Source organism: Bufo bufo, chromosome 9 (assembly GCF_905171765.1).
Source record: "Bufo bufo chromosome 9, aBufBuf1.1, whole genome shotgun sequence".
NCBI classification, from domain to species: Eukaryota; Metazoa; Chordata; class Amphibia; order Anura; family Bufonidae; genus Bufo; species Bufo bufo.
This window is the reverse complement of record NC_053397.1, coordinates 106,251,083-106,270,209: the sequence shown is the minus strand read 5'-3', so window position 1 is coordinate 106,270,209 and position 19,127 is coordinate 106,251,083. Positions and strand designations below refer to the sequence as shown.

The window sequence follows — 19,127 nt, the reverse complement described above, 5'->3', positions numbered from 1 at the left end:
GGTCTTTCCCCTCCTTGGCTATGAGAGTAATGTGAGCCTCCTGGGACTGCTTCGGTAGAGGATCACCTCTAAATAACGCGGAGCAGTGGTCAACGAGATGGGGCAAAAGCACCTCCTGGAATTTCTTATAGTAAAGCAGGGGAAGACCATCTGGACCCGGGCTCTTCCCCGGGGGAAAGGAGGCGAGGACCTCAGATACTTCCTGTTGTGTGATGGGGGCCGTTAGTGTGTTGATCATGGCCTGATCTAATTGCGGTAAAGAAATATCCCTTAGAAAACTGTCAATCAAAGCCTGCCTCTGTGTCGAGTTAGACATAACGTCCGTCCTATCTAAATTATATAGAGCCGAATAAAACGCCTGGAACGCCTCGGCCATCTCAGGTAAAGATGATGTGATTGTCCCCGCAGTATTTCTGATCCCGTGAATGTGCTGTTTAGCTTTTTCTTTTTTGAGCAATGTGGACATGAGCTTCCCTCCCTTGTTACCATGAGCATACAGCTTATGTCTGAAGTGTAGATAAGCTTTGGCCGATTTGTTTTGTAAGTAAGTGAGGAGTTTTTCCCTTAACACTCGAAGTTTCCCCTGTGTGGCCAGCGAGCTAGAGCTTTTGAGTTCTTTTTCTAAAATAGTGATCTGGCTCAACATCTCATCAATAACCCTTTGCCTATCTTTCTTGATCTTGGACCCCCACGAAATGAAGAGACCCCTAACAAACGCTTTGTGCGATTCCCAGACTATCGGAAATTTGGGGCCAGAGTGTTTGTTCTGTTCAAAGAAGACTGAAAGTTGAGATTGTATATCTGAGTGTGCTTCCACATTTTCTAATATCTGCTCATTGAGCCGCCATCTCCACGTCGTGTGAGAGCCATTCGTGAGGGTTAGTGACAAGTGAACTGGCGCATGGTCTGATATTGTAATGATCGATATACCTGTATCTGTCACTCTCGGCAAAAGGGAGGCCTGGACCAAGAGATAATCCAACCTCTGATGCGAGTTGTGTACCTGGGAAAAGTATGAGTAGTCCCGAGCAGAGGGGTTCTGCAGCCGCCAGACATCTGTAAGGAAAAGTTCAGACAATTTAGACCTCAACTTTGCTAAAGCACGTCTAGAGACACTCGACCTAGAAGTCGAGGAATCAAGTGAGGGATCTAGTGTAACATTCAGATCTCCTCCTAGAATAATCGGACCGTCAGCGAACAACTTAAGTCTATCTAAGGCATCCAAGAGCCAAGGCACTTGAGCATGATTAGGTGCATAAATATTAGCCAAGGTAAACTTGGTAGTATATACCTGGGCCCTTAGATACAATATTCTCCCTTCTAGGTCCGTGTATTGTTGCAGTATCTTAATAGGAATAGATTTGTGTACAGCTATGGAAACTCCCTTGGAAGCTGAAGAAGTGTGGCATGAGTGGTACCAGTTAGCAAATTGTTTGGAAGGCAGATTCGGGATTTTATGTTTCTTAAAATGGGTCTCTTGTAAAAAGAGAATGGAGGCACGTAGTTTCTTGAGCATGTCCAGCACGTGATGCCGCTTATTCGGGGTATTCAGGCCCCGCACATTAAAGGATGCGCACCTGATATCGCACATATTACAGAGGCACAAATGTCACGTGGGAGAAGGGTAGGGAGGAGGAAAGAAAATAAGGTAAAAAGTAAGGTGAAAAATAAGAGAAAAAGAAAAAAGAAAGAAAGAAAGAAAAGAAAAAGAAAAAGAGAGTAAGAGAAAAAGAGAAAAAAGAGCAGAAAAAACAAGTAGAAATGTGTTTCTGAGTAAGAGTAAACTTCAAAGCCTTGAAGCCTAATATAAGGTGAGCTAATAACTCAGGTGTGGGGATGAGAGAAAATGTTCAAAATGTGAACAAGTCTTGACCTGTGGTGTACAAGCATATAACGTTATACATAACATATACAAACGATCGCCAGATATGTCATACCTAGCCCTATCAACATTAACATCTTTGACCCAAGGAGGGGGGGGAGGGGGAAGGACAGGGGAAGGATGGAGGGGGGGGGGGGGGGGGAGGGGGAGAGGGGAGAGAGGGTGAGGAGAACAGTGGAGCCAGAATATTTGAGACTAACCTACTAGCAGATATAGACTAGTGAAACAGCGCTTCGCCACAGATTCCAAAGTCACCTCAAATATAATTCTGTACATTAATAAATCAACCTATTACATGTCAACATAACCGGTAATGAGACATTAAGGTTCACTGTGATTGAGCTGTATTTGCTATTCCCCAGGCAATTCAATATCTCATCATGGCCGCTCATAGGAGGCGGGGAGAGTGAGAACACAAGACGGATAACTGGCATTCTTACTGTTCTATAGTGCGCACGATGTTTCACCTCCTCCATCTAGCGCTCAGTAGTGATGAAGAAGATGAAACAGCATAATCCACAACCACAGTGCGTTCAATTCAATTGAGGTGGTTTACCTAAACACAATAAAAGACAGTAACTTAAAAACAGTAATCAGCTTACCACGCGCTTCATGTGGTGAAGAAACCATTGAGCCACCTAACTCTGATCTATATTGACAGACAGAAGAGATGGGGTAGGGGAGGTTGATGGGGATAGGGAGAGAGAGAGGGGGAAACAATAAGGATCAAAGGATCAAAGTAGACATTCTTGCAAGGTGCAGACTGACTGGAAAGGAAGAACCTTATCAATAAGGAGAGGAGACGCTCCTCAACAGGTAATCCATAGCGGTGAAGAACAAAACAGTCCCGCTCACGGCAAGTCAAACTTCAGGGCCAACCAGAATTCAATTGACCCTCGCAGACATGGTTGAAGAATAGTCCAACGTTGGGACTATCAGAGTTCAGCGATGAGGCGAGTTGTTGGCAGCAGATGTTCTTTTCAGACGCTGAGGCTTCGGACGAGAGAAGGTCTGCCATTCCTCCATGCGCGGCAGGGGAGGTAAGCGAACCAGATCAGCCGCAGGTGCCCATGACGGTATCTCTATAGGATCAATGTCCAATGCAGGCCACGCGGCATCCAGGTCAGCTGGGGTCTTAATGATGATTCTTCTGTCGTTCTTCATAATCGAGATCCCGAAAGGGAATAGCCATGCATACTGTAAGTTCTTTTCCCTCAGCTTGTCTAGTAACGGCCTCAGCATTCTGCGCTTCTGCAGAGTAGACGGAGCTATATCTTGGTATAGGGAAACCTCAGTTCCCTCGTATTCAATCTGGGATTTCTCCCTGGCCGAGCGGAGGACTGCAGCTGTGTCTACATAGGATAACAGACCACATATTACATCTCGTGGCGGGTCACTAGGCTTAGGCTTCGATCTAAGAGCCCTGTGTATACGTTCTATTGTGATCACATCTGCCCGGTCCTGTCCCAAGAGACCAGTGAAAATTTCGTGCGCCACCTTGGGGAGCGCTTCCCCGGCCCAGGATTCAGGTAGCCCCTTTATTCTAATATTCTTTCGGCGGCTCCTGTTCTCTTGATCTTCGATCAATGTGAACGCTGTATTAACGTGGGCCTCAAGTTGCTCTGTTCTGGCAGCTAATCCGGAGGCGTGAGCAGTGAGTTCCGAGCATGTCGTCTCAAGGGCTTCCGTCCGGAACCCAAGTGCATGTAAGTCTGTTTTTATGACTGCCAAGTCGTCTCTCACTGGTCTCAACGCCTGGGTCAAGGTTTTCTTGAGCACCGCTGCTGTAAGCGTCTCATTCGGTGTTCGCTCCTCATCGCTACTCGAGTGACGCTCCTCCTCAGATTCCCTCTGCTCGGCGGGCTCCGGCGCCATCTTGGTCAGAGTAGCGGGAGAACTGGTATGTCTTTTAGTGAAGAGTTTCGTGACTGCAGCTTGATTCATTTGCGGTCTGCTAAGTCCTTCACCTTCCCTCGGCTGGTATCTTCCTATTTTGCCCATATTTAGGCGATTTATCCAGCTCGATCAACGTTAATGCAAGTACGTGGCAGGAGAGAGTTCTCTCAGGCTGCCATCCAGTCTGCGGTCAAGCTCTGCCCCTAGAATTCCGTTTGTGAGATCCATTCAGGGATCTCACAAACGGTTCAAAACGTATCAGTTCAGCCCCAATGCATTCTGAATGGATAAGGATTCGTTCAGAATGCATCAGTTTGGCTTCGTTCAGCCTCCATTCCGCTCCAGATGCGGACACCAAAACACTGCTTGCAGCGTTTTGGTGTCCGCCTGGCGATGCAGAGCCAAACGGATCCGTCCTGACTTACAATGTAAATCAATGGGGACGGATCCATTTTCACTGACACAATATGGTGCAATTGAAAACGCATCCGTCCCCCATTGACTTTCAATGTAAGTCAGGACGGATCAGTTTTGACTTTGTTCTTCATAATGCAAACGGATCCGTTTTGAACGGATACAATCGTTTGCATTATAGGAGCGGATCGGTCTGTGCAGATACCAGACAGATCCGCACCTAACGCAGGTGTGAAAGTAGCCTTAAAGGGATTCTTTAAATGCCATCAGAATACAGGCTGCTCATTACAACAGCGCTTTTATTCTGGGAATGTATTACAAGTTCACCATGTCATAAAACCAATTTTATGGTGATGGGTAACAGTAGGGGGCATTAGAAATTCTTGAACCTTTGCAAATTATTATTATTGGATCAATTCAGCATGGAGTAAGAGACTCACTCAAAAAATACTATATTTGCCAATAGTTCTCTGTGCTAGTGTTGAGCGCGAATATTCGAATAGCAAATATTATTCGCGAATATCGCAACTTCGAAAATTCACTAATATTTCGAATATAGGGCTATATATTCATTATAGCAAATATTTCTCATTTTTTCCCAGCTGAACAGTGAATCATGAAGACTTTAGATGGAAAAAAAATGACGAATATTCGAAACAACGAATATATAGCACTATAGCGAATATAATCGTTTTTTAGAATATTCGTCTTTTTTTTATCCTGTACAGTTGTTCCGGCATACTCCTCCTCCTCCTTTCGGTGACGTCATCGGCGCAGGCGCACTGAGGGAGTGCTGAGGAGGCGAGCCTCCTTATCTCAGAGCGCCTGCGCCGAATGAACACAGGCGCGCGATTTTTGAAATGCTGACAGGGCTGGCCGGAGGAGGAGATCGCGGCTGGCCCTGTCAATCAACAGGAGGAGGGGGCGGTTTTTTGCGGCTGCTACCAGCAAGTAGACGCCCTACTTGCTGGTAGACAGGTAATTAGTATATTATAAAAGTAAATTTTTTGGCATATCTACAGAACGAAAATGATTAATAAAATAATGTATAGCTATATCGCAGGATAGGGATTATAAGTACCAAAAAAAAAAAAAAAGTTTAGTGGGGTGACAGAAGCCCTTTAACACATACAGTAGTTTATATAAGTAGATTTCTTTCCTATGTATGACGAAAACGAAAGTGTTTTCATACCTTGTTGATTAATTATGTTCTTAAGGGCCCATTCGGCAGCATTGTAAAGTCTACGGATCTCTTTGCAAAAGAGCACAAATAATGGGGCAGGTTTACTAATTCTTTCTAATATTTAGACAGTCTAAAGATGTGCCAGATTTATCAAAGTGGCTGAAGCTGGATGATAAATTTGGTGCAATCTTAGACTGTGCAGTCTGACTTTGTTCCACCTATTATAGTTTACTTTGAATTAAAATGGTGGCACAGTTTTGGCCCACACTGTTGCCTCTTAATTATTAATTGAAGGAAATGCAAAATTTTTGTTATAGCTGTATGATCAGTTTGTGTAAATGCTGCTCATAAACAACATTCACAAAATGCATTGGTGTCTAAACCATAGGTCTCGGCTGGTGGTATGAAGTCTCCTCCACTGCAGGCAACAAGTATCATCCCGATAGAAAAGAACTTCTGATCCTCCCTGTTTGGGTTTTGTAAAGGGAATATGAAGAGAAGCTGAACATGAAGGTGGCCACACACATTCAGTATCTGTCTGGTGACAGCAATCTCTTTCCACTCTCCCATTCATATACACACTTACCTCTGTGGACTGTGTATGTGTGATCAACAGAGAGAGAGGAGAAAGCCATTTCCAGAGACCTCAGGAGGCTGGTTATCGTTTAGGAGAACAGCAGGTTCAAGCACTGAAATTCAATCTGTCTGATCATTATCTTCCCCCTGCATCATCTGTTGGGAGGGAGTCGGGAGCTCCCCATACATGCTAAACTGTCGGCTGGCCCCACCAAAAACAGTGGGTTTGGCTGACAATACTCTAATGTGTATGGGGGCCTTACTTCAGTGTGAACCTTTTTACTAATTTCTTGTATGCTTCAAGTAGATACAATGACATTAATGAATAAACATAAAGTAAACAATTACAGTTTGATCCCATGTAAAGATGTCAGAGTGCAACTGACAAACGAGGAAACGCTCATTAATTGGGTGGTCACTAGTGTTGGTCGAGCACCAAAGTGCTCGGGTGCTCAAGTAGAACGCTTTGGGATGCTCGGGTGCTCTACAGAGCACTCGAGCACAATGGAAGTCAATTGGAGAACCAGAGCATTAAACCAGGCACCACCTGCTCTAAAGAGCGGAGGGTGTTTGGTTCACAGGAAAAGGTCAGAAATTGATGGAAACACCACTGAAATGGTTCGGGAACAGCATGGGGAGGATGTCTGCATAGATTTTGGACTCCCAGGTCGCTGCTGGGAATGATGTTGTCCGAGTAGTACGCCACTTCTACAGACTGACAATAATACGCACAAAACCGAAGATAAAATCAATTTAGAGGAAAAATTGTTGGGAAACATTATTTCCTGTATATTTACTTGTATATAAAGTGCAAGTGCTGCCAAAAATTACAAGGAAGAGGCACTCCGATACAACCTGTATATCACATAAAGGAGGGCCTCATTCACATTGTGGTACAAATGTTCAGATAGTGGGACTCCTACACTCTTAACGCCTACGCACTAAGAATCGTCTGCCAAAAATTACAAGGACCGGCACTACAATACACTCTTTATTACACATAAAAGAGGGCATCCTACACACCCTTGAAAAATTATGATTGATGGCCTGCAGGCGACCCTCAAAAACTATTGGAGCAAGGGCCTGCTGATCTGACCATCTAAAACATTAGGGGCGAAGGCCTGCTGCTGAGATGACCCTCTAAAACATTAGGGATGAGTGCCTGCTGCTGAGCTGACCCTCTAAAACATTAGGGGCAATTGCCTGCTGCTGATCTGACCATCTAAAACATTACGGGCGAGGGCCTGCTGATGACCCTCTAAAACATTATGGGTGAGGGCCTGCTGCTGAGCTGACCCTCTAAAACATTAGGAGCGAGGGCAGCCTAATAAGCATGTTGATATGATGGAGGAGGAGGATGAGAAAAGGGAGATTGAACCATATACCCTTTTTTGTGGTGGAAGGGGTGCATGGGAATACAGTGTATTCATTATACCATAAAAGCCACATTTAGAGTGCCTTTATGTTCAGCCGCTTTCCTCTGGGGGAGTAGAGAAGTCAGGGGCAATCCAGGCCTTGTTCATTTTTATAAGAGTCAACCGATCAGCATTTTCAGCTGACAAGCGGATGCGCTTATATGTTATAATTCCACCAGCAGCACTAAATACCCGCTCAGACCAGCACCTCCAAGGCGTAGAGCGCCAGTTCGTGCCACGTGTCCAGCTTGGACACCCAATAGTTGTAAGGCACAGAGGGATCACTGAGGACGCTGACACGGTCTGCTACATATTCCTTCACCATCTTTCAAAATGTTTCCCTCCTTGCGACACTAGCCTTCTTTACGGTAAGAGCAGTGAGACTATGGAACTCTCTGCCTGAGGAGGTGGTGATGGTGAGTACAATAAAGGAATTCAAGAGGGGCCTGGATGTATTTCTGGAGCTTAATAATATTACAGGCTATAGCTACTAGAGAGGGGTCGTTGATCCAGGGAGTTATTCTGATTGCCTGATTGGAGTCGGGAAGGAATTTTTTATTCCCCTAAAGTGGAGAAAATTGGCTTCTACCTCACAGGGTTTTTTGCCTCCTCTGGATCAACTTGCAGGATAACAGGCCGAACTGGATGGACAAATGTCTTTTTTCGGCCTTATGTACTATGTTACTATGTTACTATCATGCACAGCCTTGAAAAATTATGATTGATGGCCTGCTGGTGACCCTTAAAAACATTTGGAGCAAGGGCCTGCTGATCTGACCATCTAAAACATTATGGTTGAGGGCCTGCTGCCGCTTTGGTGACTCTAGATGACCAGGGCCTGATCGCACGTCCCAGTGATGGCGACAATCCATTCGGATGTCTGCCCTATCAACTTTCGATGTTATTTTCAGCGCCAACCACGGTGAACACGGGTAACGGGGAATCAGGGTTTGATTCCGGAGAGGGAGCCTGAGAAACAGCTACGGCTACCACTTCCAAGCAAGGCAGCATGCGCGCAAATTACCTATTAGGTATAATTAGGTGAGGGCCTGCAGGTGAGCTGACCCTCTAAAAGATTGCAGGTGAGGGCTTGCTGCTGAGCTGACCATTTAAAAAATTATGGGAGAGAGCCTGCTACTTAGCTGACCATTGAAAAAATGTACAGTGTTCAGATAGGAATAATGGAATAGGACTCCGGTTCTATTTTGTTGGTTTTCGGAACTGGGGCCATGATTAAGGGGGACGGCCGTGGGCATCCGTATTGCGCTGCTAGAGATGAAATTCATGGACCAGCGCAAGACGAACCAAAGCGAAAGCATTTGCCAAGTCGGAGGTTCGAAGACGATCAGATACCGTCGTAGTTCCGACCATAAACGATGACGACCGGCGATCCGGCGGTGTTATTACTATGACCCGCCGAGGAGCTTCCGGGAAGTCTTTGGGTTCCAGGGGGAGTATGGTTGCAAAACTGAAACTTAAAGGAATTGACGGAAGGGCACCACCAGGAATGGAGCCTGCAGCTTAATTTGACTCAACATGGGAAACCTCACCTGGCCTGGACACAGAAAGGATTGACAGATTGATAGCTCTTTCTCGATTGTGTGGGTGGTGGTGCATGGACGTTCTTCGTTGGTGGCACGATTTGCCTGGTTAATTCCGATAACGAACGAGACTCCTCCGTGATAACTTGTTACGCGACCCCCGGCGGTTAGGATTGTGTTGACAAGACTCTTGGATAGTAAGACTGGACTTGTAGGTGAGGGTCTGCTGGTGAGCTGACCCTATAAAAAATTATATGAGAGGGCCTGCAGGTGAGCTGACCCTCTAAAACATTATATGCGTGGGCCTGCAGGTGAGCGGACCCTGTAAAAAATTGTAGGTGAGGGTCTGTTGGTGAGCTGACCCTGTAAAAGAATTTAGGTGCGGGCCTGCTGGTGAGCTGACCCTGTAAAACATTATATGCGAGGGCCTTCTGGTGAGTTGACCCTGTAAAAGATTTTAGGTGCGGGCCTGCTGGTGAGCTGACCCTCTAAAAAATTATATACGAGGGCCTGCTTGTGAGCTGACCCTGTAAAACATTATATGCCAGAGCCTACTGGTAAGCTGACTCTGTAAAACATTGTAAGTGAGGGTCTGCTGGTGAGCTGACCCTCTAAAAAATTATATGCGAGGGCCTGCAGCTGAGCTGACCCTGTAAAACATTGTAGGTGAGGGCCTGCTGGTGAGCTGACCCTGTGAAACATTGTAGGTGAGGGCCTGCTGGTGAGCTGACTTTCTAAAAAATTATATGTGAGGGCCTGCTGGTAAGCTGACCCTGTGAAACATTGTAGGTGAGGGCCTGCTGGTGAGCTGACCCTCTAAAAAATTATATGCAAGGGCCTGCAGCTGAGCTGACCCTGTATAGCATTGTAGGTGAGGGTCTGCTGGTGAGCTGACTTTCTAAAAAATGATATGTGAGGGCCTGCTGGGGAGCTGGCCCTGTGAAACATTGTAGGTGAGGGCCTGCTGGTGAGCAGACCCTCTAAAAAATTATTTGCGAGAGCCTGCTGTGAGCTGACCTTGTAAAACATTGTAGGTGAGGGCCTGCTGGTGGGCTGACCCTCTAAAAAATTATATGCGAGGGCCTGCTGGTGAACTGACCCTGTAAAACATTGTAGGTGAGGGCCTGCTAGTGAGCTGACCCTCTAAAAAATTATATGCGAGGGCCTGCAGCTGAGCTGATCCTGTAAAACATTATATGCAAAGGACATATATGCTAGGGCATTATATGCGACGAATAAGCATGTTGATATGATGGAAGAGGAGGAGGATGAGAAAAGGAAGATTCAACCACATACCCTTGTTTGTGGTGAAAGTGGTGCATGGGAATACAGTGTATTCAGTACATTATAAACAACACATTTAAAGTGCCTTTATGTTCATCAGCTTTCCTCTGGTGGAGTAGAGAAGTCATGGTCAATCCAGGCCTTGTTAATTTTTATAGGAGTCAACCTGTCAGCATTTTCAGTTGACAGGCGGATGCGCTTATCTGTTATAATGCCACCAGCAGTACTAAATACCCACTCAGACAAAACGCTGGCGGTAGGGCAGGCCAGCACCTCCAAGGCGTAGAGCGTTAGTTCATGCCACGTGTCCAGCTTGGACACCCAGTAGTTGTAAGGCACAGAGGGATCTTTGAGGACGCTGACACGGTCTGCTATGTACTCCTTCACCATCTTGCAAAATGTTTCCCTCCTTGTCACAGTAGGCCGCGCATCATGGTGAGGGTGCTGGCGCAGTGTCATTAAACTGTCCCAGGCTTTGGAGAGTGTTGCCCTGCCTCTGTTGGAACTGCTGTGTGTTCCCCTTGTCTCCCCTCCTCGGTTGACGAAGGAACTACGGATTCTGCCACCAGCGTTGTCAGATGGAAATTTTTGGAGCAATTTTTCAACAAGGATCTTCTGGTATTGTACCATTTTGCTTGTCCTCTCCACCAGAGGAATGAGAGATGAGAAGTTCTCTTTGTAGCAGGGGTCGAGAAGGGTGAACAACCAGTATTCCATGTTGTCTAAAATGCGTATAACGCGCGGGTTGCTGGAAATTCAGCCTAACATGAAGTCAGCAATGTGTGCCAGAGTACAACAAGTAAGACTTCGCTGTCGTCATCAGGAGGGTCACTCTCAATCTTCTCATCCTCTTCCTCCAATTCTGCCCACCCACACTGAATAGATGGAATTAAACTTCCATGGGTACTACCCTCTGTAGCGGAGGCAACTGTCTCCTGCTCTCCTCCTCTTTATCGTCCAATTCGCGCTGAGAAGACGAACCCAGGGGGATCTGGCTATCACCCTGTGTAATGTCTTCCCCCATTTCCACCTCTTCCAAATGCAAAGCGTCCGTCTTAATTGTGAGCAGCAAGCGTTTGAGTAGACACAGCAGTGGGATGGTTACGCTGATAATAGCGTTATCATCGCTCACCATCTGTGTTGATTCCTCAAAGTTTCTTAAAATCTCCCAAAGGTTAGCCATCCTGAATAGCGGAAGCTGACTGGAAAGGCGACGACCATGTTGAAGCTGGTATTCCACTACTGCCCTCTGCTGCTCACAAAGCCTGGCCAACATGCGGAACGTCGAGTTCCAGCGCGTGCTCACGTCACACAACAGCCAACATCTGGCAATTTCAATCGCTGCTGCAACGTTGACAGACCAGCTGAAGCTGTTGATAACTTGCACACACACAGCACACCAGTAGCTCAGGTAAATTGGGGTAGGTTTTAAGAAACCGCCGAACCACTAAGTTTAAGACGTAGGCTAGGCATGGGATGTGTGTGAGCTTGCCAAGCTCCAAATCCGCCACCAAGTTACGGCCATTATCAGACACAACCATGCCTGGTCCTAGGTTAAGTAGCGAGAGCCACAGCTTAGTCTGGTCTCTTATCCCCAGCAACAGCTCTGCGGCGGTGTGCTGTTTGCCCCTAAGCATATCAGCTTCAGCACGTCCTGTTGCCGCTTTCCCACTGCAGTGCTACACTGCTTCCAGCTACCGACTGATGACTGACTGGTGCTGCACATGGATAATTCGGAGGTGGAAGTGGAGGAGGAGAAGTGGTGGTTGGAGTCCCTAACGTAGGTGCTGGCGGAAACCCTGATCAACATAGGACCCGCAATCCTTGGCGTTGATAGCAACTGTGCCATCCCAGGGCACGACTCGCTCCCAGCCTCCTCAACAATCACCCAGTGTGCCGTCAGGGAAATGTAGCGTCCCTGGCCGAATGCACTTGTCCATGTGTTCATGGTTAAGTGGACCTTCCCATTAACTGCGTTGGTCAGGGCACATGTGTTGTTACGGGACACATGTTGGTGTAAGGCGGGCACAGCACACCTTGAAAAATAGTGGTGGCTTGGGACTGCGCAACGCGAGACGGCCGCTGACATGAGGCCTCAGTGTCCACAAGGCTAAATGGCAACATTTTCAGGGGGCCTGTGAGTGGGTGGCTGGGTATTTGCGCTTGAGTTCAAATGCATGGGGTAAGGAAATTTGTATGCTGCACTGGGACACAGAAGTGGATGTGCTAGCTGATGGTGCTTGCAAAGGTCCAGGTGCAGGGTGGGAGGCATCCGGCCTGCGCCTTCGACAGAGGATTGGCCAGCATGTAACACAGGGGAAGAGGAGGCAGTGGTGTGACCCGCAAACACATATTGTAAACCCAGGCATTTGGCCCACCTATTACGGGGCTTTGATGCCATGTGGCGGATCATGCTGGTGGTGGTGAGGTTGCTAGTGTTCACGCCTCTGATCATTTTTGTATGGCACAGGTTGAAAATTACAATTCTTTTGTCGTTTGCACTTTCCTCAAAAAAGCGCCAGACTGCGGAACACCTACCCCTTGGCAAGGGAGATTTCCGGAGGGGGTGCTTCGGGGAACAGTTGCCCGGCCTGTTTGGTGTGGCCCGCCTTCTTCCTTTTGCCATCCCACTGCCTCTTCCAGTCTGTTGCAGTGCAGCAGATCTCTCCCCCTCTGTACTGCTGTCCTCGCTCGGCTTTCCAACTTCCCAGGTTGGGTCAGTGACTTCATCGTCCACCACCTCCTCTTCCACTTCCTCACTCTGCTCATCCTCCTGACTTGTTGACCTAACCACTACCTCAGTGATTGACAACTGTGTCTCATCCTCTTTATTAACCTCTTGAGACAGTAATTGCCGTTAATTTATTGGCAACTGTGTCTCATCATCATCCATGTCATTAAACAGTAATTGCCATTCCCCACTGTCATGATTGTGGATGCTCAAGAGTTGGTAATCAGGGCACAAGATCTGTCCCTCTTTAATCGTGCTTAGCGAGAGAGCCAAATCAAGGAATGGCTCTGAAAAGAGCTCCTCGGAATATCCAAGTGTGGGATCACTTGTTTGCCCAGACTCTCCATGGTGGGAGGAAGGAGGATCAGGGTGAGGATTGGGTTGAGCAGACTCTTGGCTACTGAGACTGGACTTGGTGGAAGACAGGGTAGTGCTTAACCGACTGCAAGCATTATCTGCTGCAATCCAACCGACCACCTGGTCGCACTGGTCTGACTTCAAGAGTGGTGTCCTGCACCACCCTCCAAACTGGGACATGAAGCTAGGTATTGTGGATGATAGTTTTTATTGTGCTCTGGCAGCAGGCACAGTTTCACCGCGCCCAGGGCCACGACCTCTGCGTGCACCATCACCATCACCGCACCATCCCTTACTGCTCGCCTTCTCCATATTAAATGTTATATATCATTGAAAGTCTGTCATACGTACAGTAGTGTAGGTTTTGGAAGTGTATGCGCAAACAAATTTAAAAAGGTATTTGGGATGTGGAAACATCACACAGGAGATGTCCCGCAGATAATGTCAATGCGGTCACCAGCGGCTAATGAAAAATTACAGGGAATGTCACAGGTATTTGGGATGAGGAAACGTTATACAGGAGAGGTACCACTGGTAATGTCACTGTACGCAGCGTCTACATAAAAAAGTACACTGTATGTCACAGATACATTTTTAAGGCGCACACGTTACACTGCAGATGTGGCCCTGGTAATGTCACTGTCAGAAGCGGACACTGTTTATTGACAAAGTACACTGTATGTCACAGATAAATTTCTTAATTGCTCACGTTACACCGGAGATGTGCCCCTGGTAATGTCACTGTCAGAAGCGGACACCGTCTATTGACAAAGTACACTGTATGTCACAGATATTTTTGGATGCGCACACTTTACACAGGAGATGTGGCGCAGCTAATGTCACTGTCCGCAGCGGACACCATCTAGGGAAAAAGTACACTGTATGTCACAGATAAATTTTAGAAGCGTGCACGTTACACTGCAGATGTGGCGCTGGTAAAGTCACTGTCCGCAGCAGACACCGTCTACCGAAAAAGTGCACTGTATGTCACAGATAAATTTTAGAAGCGCACACGTTACACTGCAGATGTGGCGCTGGTAATGTCACTGTCCGCAGCAGATACCGTCTACGAAAAAAGTACACTGTATGTCACAGATATTTTTGGATGCGCACACTTTACACAGGAGATGTGGTGCAACTAATGTCACTGTCCGCAGCGGACACCATCTACGGAAAAAGTACACTGTATGTCACAGATAAATTTTAGAAGCGTGCACGTTACACTGCAGATGTGGCGCTGGTAAAGTCACTGTCCGCAGCAGACACCGTCTACCGAAAAAGTGCACTGTATGTCACAGATAAATTTTTGAAGCACACACTTTACACTGCAGATGTGGCACTGGTAATGTCACTGTCCACAACGGACACTGTCTATTGAAAAAGTACACTGTATGTCACAGATATTTTTTGGATGCGCACACTTTACACTGGAGATGTGGTGCAGCTAATGTCACTGTCTGCAGCGGCCTACCTATTGTACGCTGTTTAGAGCAGGATGCACTAAAAATAGATATTGCTGCCACACACAATAGTACTTAGAAGGACTTTTGGGTCTGTAAAGTTTTAGCTATTTAGCGCAGGTTGCGCTAAAAATAGGTATTGCTGCTGCCACACACAATAGTCCTTAAAAGGACTTTTGGGTCTCTGAAAAGTTTTGGTGGTAATATAATTCTTAAATCACTCCCTACACTGTCTGTCTCTTCCTCAGCACAGCTCTCCCTCACTAAGGCTACTTTCACACTAGCGTTCGGGGCTCCGCTTGTGAGTTCCGTTTGAAGGCTCTCACAAGCGGCCCCGAACGGATCCGTCCAGCCCTAATGCATTCTGAGTGGATGCGGATCCGCTCAGAATGCATCAGTCTGGCTCCGTTTGTCCTCCGCTCAGCAGGCGGACACCTGAACGCAGCTTGCAGCGTTCGGGTGTCCGCCTGGCCGTGCGGAGGCAAACGGATCCGTCCAGACTTACAATGCAAGTCAATGGGGACGGATCCGTTTGAAGTTGACACAGTATGGCTCAATTTTCAAACGGATCCGTCCCCCATTGACTTTCAATGTAAAGTCAAAACGGATCCGTTTGCATTATCATGAACAAAAAAAAAAAAAAAAAAATTTTTTTTTTTTTTGTTCATGGTAATGCAAACGGATCCGTTCTGAACGGATCCAAGCGTTTGCATTATAGGTGCGGATCCGTCTGTGCAGATACCAGACGGATCCGCACCAAACGCAGGTGTGAAAGTAGCCTAAGATAGAGCCGAACATGCGTCATCGGGTGCTATATAGCACCTGATGACGCGTTCCGGCCAGCCAATCACTGTAATGCTATCAGCCAACATGGGTTTTGCATTACAGTGAGGGCAGTACTTACCTGCGGGGCGGGGCGGAGACTCGAGAATTGCGCTCGAGCACATGCAGTATTTGGCCAAATACCGCCATGTGCCGAGCATCGAGATGCTCGAGCCGAACAGGTGTTCGGCCGAGCATGCTCAATCATCACCATCAGTGACTTCATCGTCCACCACCTCCTCTTCCACTTCCTCACTCTGGTTATCCTCCTGACTTGGCCTAACAACAACCTCAGTTATTGACAACTGTGTCCTCATCATCAACCTCTTGAGACACTAATTGCGGTTGACTTATTGGCAACTGTGTCTCATCATCATCATCCACCTTGTGAAACACTAATTGCCATTCCCCACGTGATCTTCTTGTGAATGTGGATGCTCAAGAGTTTGGGAATCAGGGCACAATATCTCCTCATGTCCCTCTTCAAGCGGGCTTGTCGAGAGGCCCAAATCAAGTAATGGCGCTGAAAAGAGCTCCTCAGAATATCCAAGTGTGGGATAACTTATTTACCAAGACTCACCATGGTGGGAGGAAGGAGTATCAGGGTGAGGATTCTGTTGACCAGACTCTAGGCTACTGACACTGGACTTTGTGGAAGACAGGGTGGTGCTTAACCGACTGGAAGCATTATCTGCTGCAATCCAACGACCACCTGGTTGCACTAGTCTGACTCCGAGAGTGGTGTCCTGCGCCACCCTGCAAACTGGGACATGAAGCTAGGTATCGTGGATGAGTGTGTTTCTTGTGCTCTGGCAGAAGGCACAGTTTCACCGCGCCCAGGGCCACGGCCTTTGCGTGCACCATCAGCAGCATGGCCACTTCCCATCCCTTACTGCTCGCCTTGCGCATATTAAATGGTATATATGCTTGCAAATATGTCACACGTACAGTAGCGCAGGTTTTGTAAGTGTATGCGCAAATAAAGTACACTGAATGTCACAGATATTTTTAGGATGCGCACACGTTAAACAGGAGATGTACCACAGATAATGTCGCTGTCCACAGCGTCTATGAAAAAAGTAAACTGAATGTCGCATATAATTTTAGGATGCGCAAACCTTATACAGAAGGTATAGCGCAGGTAATGTCGCTGTCACCAGCGACTAATAAAAAATTACACAGAATTAATGTCACTGATATATAGGATGCGCAAACGTTATACATGAGATGTAGCGCTCGTAATGTTGCTGTCACTAGCGACCAAACAATTGCACTGAATGTCACAGATATTTAGGCTGCGCAAATGTAAAATAAAAGATGTAGCAGAGGTGTGTCACTATCAGAAGCGGCACTAACAATTGCACGCAATTTAGCACATGTTGCGCTAATAATATATATTGCAGCCAGATACAACTATAGTCCTTAAAAGGACTTTTTTGTCTCTAACAAGTTTTTTCACTAAAATATTACTATTTCACTCCCTACACTATCTGTCCCTTCTTCAGCACAGCTCTACCTGACTAAGACTGAGCCGAACACGTGTCATCTGGTGCTATATAGCAGCCAATCACTGCCAACATGGCTACAGCATTACAGTGAGTGCCAGTACTTCCGCGCATGTTTATTGGCTGCATAGCATCCAACAAACGTGGTGTTCTGGAGTAAAATTAGTGTTTGACAGAGCATGTTCGCCCAACACTAGTGATCACATCTTTCCTGATGCATTTAAAGTCATCATTTGTCAGCGGCACATCACCCTGTGTAAAGAGGGCTGTGCTGCTGACAAACAAAGAACCTGATCGCAGTAATGACCACTGACCCCCAAACAGAGAGGGGTGACTGGGGGGTGTAAACAATCGGGCAGTGATTGGGTTTAAATCGTTAATTTCCAAACATTACCCTAAGTACTCACCCATGTAAATAGAGCCTGTAGGCTTGTCTTAATACTCACTTGTGACTGTTTCTGTTGTATTAATTGTAGGACATCATTGGCAAGCTGGTAATCCTTCGATCTTGCATCAGTAAACACATAGATAAAAGATCCAGGAAGAGATATTTCCAGGGCAATTTTAATAGCTCCAACACTCATCTCCGGACAATCACCACCGCCCTTTAATTGCAGGAAGAAGCAGCACAAAAGAGTGATTGTTCATATTAAAGCACAGTGTAGAAATCAATGTGTGAACACTTGGGACATATTAAGGCCTTGAATGTTGCTTATTCAACCAGTACAATGCATCTAAGGTGAAAAGATGATCATTCCAACCTATGCAAATCTGTTGCATATGCCAAAGTATTTAAGAACTTTGACCTGCAGAGAACTCCGAAAAGACTAGTCAACTCTCCTTGTTGCTCACTCTCTTTGTTCTTCTTCACTCTGAACCCCTTCATGTCTTAAAGCCTGGGAGTGAGAATTTAGGGCATCTGGAGTCTATTTTTAAGGAGGTACAGTCTGGGGTTCATATTAATTTAGGCAGCCTGGTCTCGCTACCTTTTGTATTCTGACTTAATTTAGAGATGTTAGTGACAGGGAGTGATCTTTTCAATTCCCTGCTACAATAATGGGGTTCTCACTAATCAGTACAGTAAGTGTCAACACCCCGGAATAGCACAATCAAGGGGCCTGGTATTCCTGCAAGCATTGCATCCTCTTCAGTATCTGTATAAATGTCATAGTCACTTGTCCATTCAAGCCTGTGCACCTGGAACTGTGCATGGCTCCTTCAGCATGCTGATTTGTGGAGGTCTACTACCATGACCATTTGTTGATGGTGTATCTTAATGGGGTTGTGCAGTGGATTATTACTGATGACATATCCTCAGGATAGGTCGTCAATATCAGATCTGCGTTGGTCCAACTCCTGGCACTCCTGCTGATCAGCTATTTGAAAGGGGTTGTAGCACTTCACAATGGAGGTCCAGTATAATTAGAACTGCTTGTCCCTTTCGTGTTAATGGAAAGGATACGACTCCCGTAAGAGTGCCACAACCCCTTCTAACAGCTAATTGGTGGGGGTGCCAGGAGTTGAATCCCCACCAATCTGAAATTGATAACCTATCCTGAGGACAGTTCATCAATATTAAGCCACTGTACAACCCCTTTAAATTACAGAGAGACTCCTGAACTGTCATTGTGGCATGAATGATGAAATGGCAACTTGGCAGATGATTTGTGACATGTACCAGGGTAAACAATCTTCTTTATTGCCCCAGTGTATTACACTTCTCTAAAATATCAAACCAAGCCACATGTTACCTGAGATTAATGACAGCTATTAGTGAGTTATGTGAAGACAAATAACTTTACTTATAATACCGCATCAAAGTCATTAGAAAGGGCTTAGTAAATAGCAGTTAATGACTAAGGCTGTTACTTTTGAAGCCCTGTGGCATGCCTTTGAGGTTTTCAAAGAGCTTTTCAAAGAGTCGGAAATAATGTATTAGCTCCACACTTAGCTCTAACCTTTTAGCTTACAGGAGTCTAATCTAACACCAGTCACAAGCCGTGGTGCCATACCTGCTTTTAAAGGGATAATAGCCTCCAATGACAAGGAATAAAAGCACTA

At 46.4% G+C, this 19,127-nt stretch overlaps 1 protein-coding gene across 2 annotated transcripts in view; it reads right to left on the bottom strand.

The window, feature by feature from the left end:
• Positions 1 to 19,127, bottom strand: part of HMCN1 (hemicentin 1) — a 723,834-nt gene that overhangs the window by 656,057 nt on the left and 48,650 nt on the right. For both annotated transcript variants that reach the window (XR_005774384.1, XM_040408842.1), the window contains exon 3: positions 17,513 to 17,671. Coding sequence is in view for 1 of the 2 variants with exons in the window: in XM_040408842.1 (XP_040264776.1) it covers positions 17,513 to 17,671 (159 nt within the window). In the remaining variant the exon portion in view is untranslated. The remainder of the gene's footprint in view (positions 1 to 17,512; positions 17,672 to 19,127) is intronic.